Source organism: Narcine bancroftii, chromosome 6 (assembly GCF_036971445.1).
Source record: "Narcine bancroftii isolate sNarBan1 chromosome 6, sNarBan1.hap1, whole genome shotgun sequence".
Classification (NCBI taxonomy): domain Eukaryota; kingdom Metazoa; phylum Chordata; class Chondrichthyes; order Torpediniformes; family Narcinidae; genus Narcine; species Narcine bancroftii.
Window position 1 is genome coordinate 214,042,962 of NC_091474.1, and position 12,597 is coordinate 214,055,558.

The window sequence follows — 12,597 nt, forward strand, 5'->3', positions numbered from 1 at the left end:
TGACGACACCATCGTTGAGGTCAGCAAGAGTATCAAGTTCCTTGTAGTGCACTTGGCGAAGAATCTCATCTAGTCCCTTAATACCAGCACCATAGCCAAGAAAGCCCAGCAGTGCCTCTCCTTCCTGCGAAGGCTAAGGAAAGTTCATCTCCCACCCTCCATCGTACAGAGGAGTATTGAGAGCATCCTGTGTAACTGCAACACCAACTGGTTTGGAAGCTGCACCTCCTTGGACTGCAAGGCCCTGCAGAGGATAGTAAAGTCAGCAGAAAAGATCATTGGGGGCTCTCTTCCTATCATGAAGGACATTTACAACACTTGAATTAGGCGAAAGGCAATAAACATTGTGAAGGACTCCACCCATCCCTCACGTAAACTTCTTCCTTCTACCATCGGTAGGAGTTACCGTAGCACTCGGGTTGTTACATCCAGATTGGGCAACAGTTTTTTTCACCCAAACCAGAATATATGTGGATAATGTACCGCAGGCCTTTACTGTATATGCCTTAATATTTTACTATTATTATTTAGATATTTTAAATATCATTTTAAGTTTTAAATATTTTAATGCATTTAATTTCTAACTTATATTTGCATTAATATTCTCCATTGTGCTGGAGAAACACTATCTCGTCCTTATTGTGTAAGCATGGTACGAACCATAAATAAAGTTGACTTCACTTGACTGGCTGCTCCACTTGAACTTTTCTTTTTATTTGTCACTGTTGTCCTCAGTCCCACCAATCACCATTCTGTTTAACACTTAAAATGTCCTCCACTCCCTTTTTATACTTGCTTACCATTAACCTGGTCCCGACACTCCCTAGACTCCAAGTCCTTCGCTCCTCCTCTCTCTCTGCTATGATCCCGAAACTACTCACTGCCTTCGTCCCTGCTCCGCTCCCTTTTTAAACTTGCTTACCTCAAGCATGAAGCTGAAGAAAGAAGGAGGAAAGTTAGTAATCAAACTGAAGGTAGGAGAAAGAAAATAATAAAAGGGTTTAGTAGATGGGTAAATGTAAGAAAGATGGAGAATGTTATAGAAACATGTGAAAATAGATTCAAATAAAATACAGGTTCCCTTTAAAATTATGCAGCCGGGAAGAGGACTATGAGATACAGATAGAAATACAAAGGGTATGTCGCAAAGATAATATCAAAATAATTATGGGAGATTTTAACATGGCAGAGAATTGGGAAGGACAGGAATTTACTGGATCACAGGAATGTGAGTTTGTTGAAAACCTAAGAGATGGATTTTTTGAACAGCTTGTTGAGAAGCCCACCATTCTAGATTGGGTTATATGCAATGAACCTGAGGTCATTAGGGAGATAATAGTCTTGGAACTTATAGGAAGGAGTAACCACAACATGGTCGAATTCAATTTAAAATTTGAAAAGGAAAAAATGTTATCGGATATATCAGCTTTTCAGTGGAATAAAGGAAATTATAGTGGTATGAGGAAAGAATTGGCCCAAGTCGACTGGAAAAGCAAACTAGTAGGAGGAACAGAGCAGGATTGGAGGACATTTTTGCAAATGATAAAGGGTATGCGAATAGATATATTTCTATAAAAAGGAAAGATGGTACCAATGTGGCTAACAAAAGAAGTTAAGGCCAAGATAAAAGTGAAGGAGAGGGCATATAAGGTAGCTAAAACTAGTGGAAAATCAGATGACTGGGATTCCTTTAAAAACTTACAGAAAGAAATAAAGAAAGTCATAAGGAACAAAAAGATGAGTTATGAAAGGAGATTGGCAAACAATATAAAAAAAAATAAGAGTTTTTGAGAGACACTTGTTGACTTAGGACTGATAGAAAACAATGCTGAGGAAATTATAATGAGTCACATAGATATGGCAGAAGAATTAAATCAATAGTTTGCATCTGTATTCACTGTGGAAGACATTAGTAACATCCCTGACAGACAGAAGCTTCAGGGAGTAGAGTGGATACAGTTAAAATTACTAGAGAAATTGTGCTAGGTAAATTGAATGGATTAAAGACAGATAAATCTCCCGGACCGGATGAGGTACACCTACAGGTTTTGAAAGAGGTAGCTTTGGAGATTGCAGATCCATTGGTGACAATCTTACAGAAATAAATAGTCTCTGGCATAGTTCCAGGGGATTGAAAAGTTGCAAATGTGGTTCCGCTGTACAAGAAAGGCAGGAAGCAGAAAAAAAGGGAACTATAGACCTACAAGTCTGATGTCGGTGGTGGGCAAGATATTAGAGTCAATCCTCAAGGATGAAGTTATGAAATACCTGGAAGTGCATGACAGGATAGGTCCTAGTCAGCATGGTTATTTCAAGGGTAGATCATGTTTGACTAACCTATTAGAATTTTTTGAAGAAATCTCAGGTAGGATAGACAAAGGGGAGGCTGTGGATGTTATATTCTTGGATTTTCAAAAGGCTTTCAATAAGGTCCCACATGTTAGGCTGATAAATAAAATGAAGGTCCATGAAATTACAGGGACACTATTAGATCGGATAGAAAATTGGCTGAATGGCAGAAAGCAAAGGGTTGAAATTAAGGAATCCCATTCAGAATGGCTGCCTGTAACAAGAGGTGTTCCGCAGGGATGCGTCTTGTAAATTGTACTATTTACAATTTATATTAATGATTTGGATTTTGGACTAAATAGTTTTGTGGCCAAATTTGCAGATGACACCAAGATAGGAGGCGGAGCAGGAAGTGTTGAAGAAACTGTAAAATTGCAGAGGGGTATAGACAGTTTGGGGGACGGGGCAAAAATATGGCCAATGAAGTACAATGTTGAGAAGTGTTTGGTTCTACATTTTGTCAGTGGAAATAAACAGGTAGAGTACTATCTGGAAGAATATCTTCTGTGTATGGTTTGATTGGAAAATTCAATCCTCGGAGGTACAAAGGGACCTGGGTGTCCTTGTGCAGAGTAATCTAAAAGTTAATGGCCAGGTGGGAATGGTAGCGAAGAAGGCAAATGACATGATAGCATTCATTTCAAGAGGTATAGTGTTTAAGAGTAGAGAGGTGATAATGAGGTTCTATAGGGCACTGGTGAGACCCTATTTGGAGTACTATGTATAGTTTTGGTCCCCTCCATCTTAGAAAAGATGTGATGTTGTTGGAAAGGGTGCAGAGGAGATTTACCAAGATGATTCCTGGAATGCAGGGGCTGGAGTATGGGGAACATTTGGCAGCTCTTAGGTTGTACTCATTGGAGTATAGGAGACTGAGGGGGAATCTCATGGAGACATTTTGAATGGTTTTGACAGAGTGAATGTGGATAAGATGTTTCCCTTGATGGGCGAGTTGAGGACAAGGGGTCATAGTGTTAAAATTAGAAGTTATCCAATCAAAACAGAGAGAAGGAAGAACTTCCATAGTCAGAGGTAAATTGATATTAATATCTTCTGTGTATGGTTTGATTGGAAAAAAACAATGTGACACCAAGGAAACCCCTGACTCCCCATAAAGAACAGGAACATAGCTGCGTCTGCCGTGGGGATGATCATACCCAGTGTGAACCCACACAAAGCACCAGGAGCAAACAACATGCCAGAAGGGGCTCTGAAGGACTATGTGACCCAGCTGACAGAGGTCCTAATGGTCATCTTCATCATCTCACTGCAGCAGTCCACTGACCTCTCAGGATTCAAGGCATGATCCTGATCCCTAAGAGAGTGATGGTAACTGGACCAAGTAACTATTGCCCAGTGGCAGATTTCATCATCATGAAGTGCATGGAACAACTGATAATGGAATGCAGCAAATCACACCTTCCAGCAACACTGGACCCATTCCATTTTGCCTAACATTCAAACCGGTCCACAGGTCAAGCTATTGCCTTGATCCTTCCACCACCCCCCCACCCCCTGTTGTGACTCACCAAAAGAGTAATGCCTCCTATTGACTTCAGCTTGCCCATTCAACATGATGATATCTCAGAAGCTGGTGGATAAGCTGTCCTTGCTGAGACTCAACACCCTCTCTGCAATTGGAGTTTGAACTTCTCGATAGAAAGACTGCAGTCAGCCTGAGTTGGCCACAAGACCTTAGAAGTCCCATTAAGCTGAGCATGGCTGCACCTCAGGTCTTCTGTTCATGCTGCTAACTTGTGACTGCGCTGTCAGATTCAGTTCTTGCAGAATTATCAACTTGGACTCATTGGTAACAATGAGTCTGTTTACAGAGAGGGGAGAATAGCAACCTGAGTTTCAATGTGGACAAGACAAAGGAGATGATTGTGGACTTCAGAAGGATGTAAGTCAAACACTCTCCACTACACATCAATGGCTTGGAGAGTACAAAATGCCTTGGTGTGCATACGAAGGACAACCTATCCTGGACCCACATTACCAACTCATTAGTGAGGAAGGCACAGCAGCGTGTACACTTCCCAGGGGGGTTGAGGAGGGCAAGGCTACCCATCTCAACAACATTTTACAGGAGCACGATTGAGAGTGTCTTGTAAACACTCACACCACCATCTAAATGAAGCAGTCAATACACAGGATCATCAAATGGCCAAGAAGATCACTGGGGTCTTCCCTTCTTCTATTGATGACGTTCACTGGAAGCATTGCTTAAGTTTGGCTCAAAGAATTATTGAAGATCCCTACCATCAGGAAGGAGGTTCAAGAACATCAAAAAGGCTGGGAAACAGCTTCTTCTTGCAGGCTGTAAGATTGATGAGTGGTATCCTATAACCTTGGGTCTCATAAATTATTCTGAGATATTTATACATATTTATTTTATTTTATATTTTATGAATATATTGTGATTATTATGCACTGTGCATTTTGTGTGCATGTGTGTGCACAGTGGTCTGAAACACAGTGGTCTGGAGAAACACGATATATGTACAGTCAGATGATAATGAACTTTGTATTTCTTTATTGGGACTAAATCCTGGAACCCCTTACCCAGCAGTATTATGGGAGTGCCTCCAACAAAAGATGTTTAATGATTCCACAAGGAAGCTACTGCCATTTTCTCGAGAGGAAGAATAAAGAGTAGATGCTTGACTTGCAGATCTCCAAAAATCAATATCTACACAAAAGGAGGTGAAAGCAAACATCTTGAAATTTTTAAAAGAAGTATAATCTTAATGTGAGATTTGAAGGAGTAAAATGCAAAAGTCTGGTCGGTATCTTGATGAAGGGCTCAAGCCTGAAAAGTTGGTTACATATCTTTATCTTTGTTGTATAAAGAACACTGTTTGACCTTTTGAGTTTCTCCAGCATTGTGCTTTTACTGTGGGGTTTAAAAAGGTGGTTGTCCTAATTGGGAAGAGAAGAAAAATCTCTACTTTCAGCTTTATATTCTGATTTTTGTTTTACAATTGCAGGTGATAAGGATTTTGAAATGAAAATCAAGGAGGAACAATATAAACAAGAAATCAGTCGTCTCAACAATAGGTTGCAGTGGTATGCTGAAAACCAGGAGATGCTGGACAAGGATACAGCACGGCTTAAAGCAGCAAACATAGAGATTGAGAAGCTAAAGGAGCAGGTACTGAATACTTCTTCTTTCTTCTTTGGCTTGGCTTCGCGGACGAAGATTTATGGAGGGGTATGTCCACGTCTGCTGCAGGCTCGTTCGTGACTGACAAGTCCAATGCGGGACAGGCAGGCACGGTTGCAAGGGAAAATTGGTGGGTTGGGGTTGGGTGTTGGGTTTTTCCTCCTTTGTCTTTTGTCAGTGAGGTGGGCTCTGCGGTCTTCTTCAAAGGAGGTTGCAGCCCACCGAACTGTGAGGCGCCAAGATGCATGGTTGGAGGCGAGATCAGCCCACTGGCGGTGGTCAATGGGGCAGGCACCAAGAGATTTCTTTAAGCAGTCCTTGAACCTCTTCTTTGGTGCACCTCTGTCTCGGTGACCAGTGGAGAGCTCGCCACAGAACACGATCTTGGGAAGGCGATGGTCCTCCATTCTGGAGACGTGACCCACCCAGCGCAGTTGGGTCTTCAGCAGCATGGATTCGATGCTTGCGGATTCTGCCAGCTCGAGTACTTCGATGTTGGTGATGAAGTCATTCCAATGAATGTTGAATACTGTATACTCATCTAATTAACGTGGAACTTGAAATGTCAGAGATAAATCTTGATCTAAGAATGAGGCTCTGATAGCTCAGTGGTTAGAGCACCAGTCTTGTAAACTGGGAGTCACGTGTTTGTTCCTCGCTGGGGCCTCACCTCTGTGAGGGGTGCTGGACAAAGTGGCAACTTTTTGACTTCCTTATGATAGATAATGTATGTTACATTCTAAATGTAGTATTATGTGACAATATTGGAACCTTTACCTTTTATCTTGAACTCAAGCCTTTTCTCAAGACATTGTTAGATCTATAGAACACTACAGCACAGGAATAGGTGCTTGAGCCCATCTAATCTGCATTGGATTATTTTTCATCCTAGTCTGGTCAACCTTCACTCGGATCATCGCCCTCCATACCACCACCCCCTCAGTGCATGTGCCCATCTGATTGTCTCTTCAATGTTGAAATCCACCACCTCTGCTGTCAGCTAATTTAGCATTCTCACCACCTTCTGAATGAAGTTTCTTGTTATTTTCACTTTAAGCATTTCACCTTTCACTCTGAACATATGTCCTCTATTTCTTGACTCACCCAACTTCAATGGAAAAAGCATGTTTGCAATTATTCCACCTATATCCCTCATAATTTTGTATACCTCTATCAAATCTCCCCTCTATCTGAAGCTCGAAGGAATAAAGTCCAAACCCATTCAAAATTTCCCTGTATATGTGTGAAAAAGAAAAAGTGTGTATCATGGCTAATGTGATTTATGATGTGAAAAATTTATTAAAAAAAAAACTAAGCTCTTCTTCCTGGCAAATTCCTTGGCAATTTTCCCTGCAGTTTTTTTAAATCTTTCCCATCAGCAGGTGACCAAAACTGCACACAGTACTCCAAATTTGGCCTCACCAAATTCTTGTACAATCCCAACTCCCTCATTCGGTTCTTAAAGTTATGAAGGCCAAGGTGCCCAACACACTATGATCCTATCTACCTGTGATACCACTTTCAAAGAATGTATCTGCATTCCTAGATGCCTCTGTTTTACTGTACTCCACAGTTTCCTACTATTTACCATGTAAGTCCAATCCTGAGGCACACGTTTAGTCATAGGCCTCCAATTAGAGAGGCATTCTCTGGTTTCTCCTGCAAAACCAATGTCTAATCCAATTTACTATTTCATTTTGAATACCGAGCAAATTAACCTTTTTGACTAACCTCTCATGTGTGACTTTGTTAATTAAACGCCTTTCTCGGTTAATGTGGATGACATCCATTACTGTTCCTTTGTCAACTTTCCTGATAACCTCCTTGAAACACTCTAAGATTCATTGGACATGACCTACAGCACAAAAAAGTATTTAACTATCCCTAATCAATCCCTCAGTCGCTTTCTTCACTGCCGACTTAACCTGGAGGTTAACCTTTAGGGTATCCTGCACAATAACTCCCAAGTCCTTTTTGCATCTCCAAATTTTGATTTTTAATCTCCATCAAAATAACAGTTTGCCTGTCTTTTTAAAAATATTTTATTTTAATTTTCAAAGACACACACAAAACCAAACAATACAATCTCTCTCAATAATGGTATCTCACATACAGTGTCTTATACAGATTAAACAAACACAAAAGTAAACAATTATCAGGAAAATCACAGACCCTTAAAGGAACTTAAGAAAAAACCAGAACTTAAGTAACCGGAAATTTAAAAAAAAAAATGAGGGAACAAAAGACAAGAGTATGTCATCTGCACCCCGACCCACCATTTATCTCAATCATTCCACTACTGGCATGGAACATTGCCTTTAGTTTATTCAGAAGGGGTATAATTATATCTATGTACCAATGTGTTGCAGATAAGTTTGCCATACCCTAATGAATATTGTCATATTTCCTCCTTAAATTGTACATGACTTTCTCCAGGGGAATGCAACTCTGCATTTCCAGTGCAATTCCCAACTAAATATCATACAATGAAATATGCCCATCTATTTCTTGTTCCAAACTGTATGACCGTCCACTTCCCAATATTGTATTTCATCTTTGCCGATTCGCCAAATCTATCCAAGTCTCTCTGAAGCCTTTCCATATCCTCAGCACCACCTATTTTGGTATCATCCACAAATTTAGCCACAAAGCTACATATTCCATTATCCAAATCTTTTATATACCGCGTAAAATGAAGTGACCCCAACACCTATCCCTGCAGAACACCACTAGTAAGAGGCAACCAACCCAAGTAGGGTCCCCTTATTCCCACTCTCTATTTCCTGCCTATTAACCAATGCTCTATCCATCCTAGTATCCTTCCCGTAATTCCATGAGTTTTTTCTCATTCAGTAGCCTGATAAGTGGCACCTTGTCGAAGGCCTTTTGAAAGTCCAAGTATATAACATCCACTGCATCTCCTCTGTCTCTCCTCAAAAACATGGCGGTTTTGTCAGGCAAGATTTTCCTTTAAGGAAACCATGCTGTCTTGGACCTGTGATGCTCCTCTAGGTACTTTGCAACCTCATCTTTGGCAATTAATTCCAACATATTCCCAACCACCAACATCAGACTAAAAGGTCTACAGTTTCCTTTCTACTCCCTTCTTAAACAGCAGAGTGACATTCGCGATTCTCCAGTCCTCTGGAACTATGCCAGAATCATTGATTCCTGGAAGATCATTATCAATGCCTCCACAATCTCTGCAACAACCTCCTTCAGAACTCGAGGGTAAATTCCATCCAATCCACTTAGACCATTTAGCTTCCCAAGTACCTTCTCTCTTGTGATCTTCACAGCACTCACTTCACTTCCCAGAGACCCTTGAGCTACTAATATGCTGAGGGGAAAGCTTAAGCGGACAAGCCCCTCAAACAAGCAGAAGCTGAAGATGGCTGCAGTAGATGCCTGGCAGAGCATCACCAGAGAAGATACTCAGCACCTGGTGTTATCTATGAATCACAGACTTCAAGCAGTTATTGCATGCAAGAGATATGAAACAAAGTAGTAAACACAACTATTTTGATATACAAACCATTGCTATCTCCCAAATATTATGGTTCCCCTGAAATGAGGAGGTTATGAATAAAAAGTGCTGTAATTTCTACATGGTTAAACCAAAATGTACACAAATATTATTTAATAAAATCTGGTAGATGTACTTTAATCATCTGTGAATTGTTTGATTACAAATTTAAAACTGTAGAGAACAGAGAAAAATAAAGGAAAAAAAAATGTTTTTGTCCCAAATATTATGAAGGGCACTGGATATATCTGGTCTCATCGGATACCTTCCACTAATTTACCACATACTGATGTCAGGCTCACTGGCCTATAATTATTTTGGATTATTTTCAGAGCCTTTCTTAAACAGTGGAAATATGTCAGCAGTCCTTCAATCCTCCAGTAACTCACCTGGGGCTAAGGATGTTTTAAAACCTCTTTTAGGGCTCCTGTAATTTCTGCATGAGCCTCCCTTTAGATTCAAGGGAATATGTTGTCAAACTCAGGGAATTTATCCACACTTATTTGCTTCAAGACAGCAAGCACCTTCTCATCCCCTGTAATCTGTATACTGTATAGGGTCTCACTGTTAGGCCTCATTTCTATATACTGTGCAGGGTCCTGGGTAACTAAAGTCACAAAAAAAAACAATTTAAGATCTCCACCATTTCTCTGGGCTCCATGCATGGATTACCACTCTGGTTTTCCATACGCCCAATTTTGTCTCTTGCTATTCTTTTGCTCTTAATATATCTGTAGAAGATTTTCCTTCACTTTGTTTGCCAGAGCTTCTTCATACATTCTTTTAGCCCTCCTGATTTCCTTCATGTCTTATTCTCCTTACCTGCTATACATCTCCTTTTTCTTCATCTTAATTAAGCCCTTAATATCTTTTGGAAATCAAAGTTCTCTATGCCTCTTGGTCTTTCTTTTAATTTGGAGAGGAATGTACTCTGAAAGTTTCACCTTTGAAGGCCTCCCATTTACCAAGCACACCTTTGCCAGAAAGCAATCTTTCATAATCCACACTTGCCAGATCCTTTCTTCTTTTTCTTTCTTTGGCTTGGCTTCGCGGACAAAGATTTATGGAGGGGTATGTCCACGACTGCTGCAGGCTCGTTCGTGACTGACAAGTCCGATGCGGGACAGGCAGGCACGGTTGCAGCGGTTGCAAGGGAAAATTGGTTGGTTGGGTTTAGGTGTTGGGTTTTCCCTCCTTTGTCTTTTGTCAGTGAGGTGGGCTCTGCAGTCTTCTTCAAAGGAGGTTGCTGCCCGCCGAACTGTGAGGCGCCAAGATGCACGGTTGGAGGCGATATCAGGCCACTGGTGGTGGTCAATGTGGCAGGCACCAAGAGATTTCTTTAAGCAGTCCTTGTACCTCTTCTTTGGTGCACCACTGTCTCGGTGACCAGTGGAAAGCTCGCCATATAACACAATCTTGGGAAGGCGAATGTCCTCCATTCTGGAGAAGTGACCCACCCAGCGCAGCTGGATCTTCAGCAGCGTGGATTCAATGCTTGCGGACTCTGCCAGCTCGAGTACTTCGATGTTGGTGATGAAGTCATTCCAATGAATGTTGAGGATGGAGCGGAGACAGCGCTGATGGAAGCATTCTAGGAGCCGTAGGTGATGCCGGTAGAGGACCCATGATATGAAGCTGAACAGGAACGTGGGTATGACAATGGCTCTGTACATGCTGATAATGCCATCAAAATTAGCATTTCTCCAATTTAACATCTTAACACAAGGACCAGATCTATCCTTTCCCATAATTATTTTGAAACTAATGCGATTATGATCACTAGATCTACAGTGTTCTCTGACACACATTTCCATAATCTCTCCTGTCTCATTCCCTTATAGGAGTATAGCACCCTCTAGTTGGATCCTCTTTATATTGATAAGGAAACTTTCCTGAAACTTGACAAACTAACCAATCCAGCCCTTTTACAGTATTGGAATCCCAGTCAATATGTGGAAAATTAAAATCATGTACGTTCACAACCTTAGGTTTCTTGCAACTTTCTGCTATCTACATATTTGGCCCTCCAATTCTCACAGTTGGGTGGTCTATAATATGCCTTTCTCATTCCTCAGTTCCACCTATATAGCCTCAGCAGACGAGCCCTCAAGCCTGTCTTGTTTGAGCACTGCTGTGACATTTTCCCTGACTAGTAATGCAATCCCTCCCTCTATATCACTTCTAAATCAATGGAACTCCAGAACACTGAGCTGCCAGTCCAGCTTCTCCTGCGACCAAGTCTTGCTACTGTCCATAATGTCTTAATGCTGATCCATGCTCTAAGGTCACCTGCCTTTCCCCAATATTCCTTGCATGGAAATAGACACAACTTGGAACATTATTCCCACAATGCCCAACCTTTTCATTTCTGCTCTTGTATGCATGCTTAGCAACATATGTTTCCACAACCATTCCACTATCTGCTCTAGTTAAATAGTTATTGTTGAATTATTACAATGCATAAGCTTTGATATTCTGTTGCATAGTGAAAAGTTTTATGTATTCTGTACTATTGAATTTGTTTTTTTTTCCTTCACCTTAGCATAATTTTGTAATCACATAGTGTCAGAGTCACCAATGCCTTATAATAATCGAAGGTCACATCATATTCCTTTAGGTTGTAATTATTAATATCGGAGTCGTAGAGTTCTACACAATGGAAACAGGCACTTCCATCCCAATTCTCCCCACTTCTTCCACTTCCTCTGGAAGCTCGTTTCATAAATGCCCTATCCTGTGTGTGAAGAAGATCCCCCTCCTTTCCCTTTTAATTCTAGCCCATCTTACCCTAAATCTATGTATGACCTCTAGTTTTAAATACACCTACCCAGCGAAAAAGTCTATGTCTATTTCCCTGTGCCTTTCGTGAAGAAGATCCCCCTCCTTTCCCTTTTAATTCAAGCCCATCTCACCCTAAATCTATGTATGACCTCTAGTTTTAAATACACCTACCCAGCGAAAAAGGCTATGTCTATTTCCCTGTGCCTTTCGTGAAGAAGATCCCCCTCTTTTCCCTTTTAATTCAAGCCCATCTCACCCTAAATCTATGTATGACCTCTAGTTTTAAATACACCTACCCAGCGAAAAAGGCTATGTCTATTTCCCTGTGCCTTTCGTGAAGAAGATCCCCCTCCTTTCCCTTTTAATTCAAGCCCATCTCACCCTAAATCTATGTATGACCTCTAGTTTTAAATACACCTACCCAGCGAAAAAGGCTATGTCTATTTCCCTGTGCCTTTCGTGATTTGATAAACCGATGCAAGTTTCACTCTCAGCATCCTACGTTCCAGAGAAAAGTATCCCAGCCTATCCAGCCTCCCTTCAAACCTGCCGATTTGTATTATATTTTTAAAATCAAAGTCCCCTTTTAAACTGCAGCATCAGTCAAATATTTCAGGACACATCTTTGCAGATGCACTATGTGTAATATTTTCTCTTCAACTTTGATAGATTGAAAAGCTTGCATCTAATTCCAAAGTCAAAAATTCACCCCCTGAGAAACGTGCAAAGGGGAGAGCCATTGAAGCCAAGAGAATTCAGGACCTTGAACGACAAG

The 12,597-nt window shown here is 40.9% G+C and overlaps 1 protein-coding gene across 6 annotated transcripts in view; it reads left to right on the forward strand.

Moving 5' to 3' along the window:
• The window catches only part of cep162 (centrosomal protein 162), a 181,800-nt gene that overhangs the window by 117,225 nt on the left and 51,978 nt on the right, over positions 1–12,597 (forward strand). For all 6 annotated transcript variants that reach the window (XM_069887444.1, XM_069887448.1, XM_069887446.1 and 3 more), the window contains 2 exons: positions 5,340–5,503; positions 12,492–12,596. In XM_069887444.1, coding sequence (XP_069743545.1) covers positions 5,340–5,503; positions 12,492–12,596 — 269 coding nt within the window. The remainder of the gene's footprint in view (positions 1–5,339; positions 5,504–12,491; position 12,597) is intronic.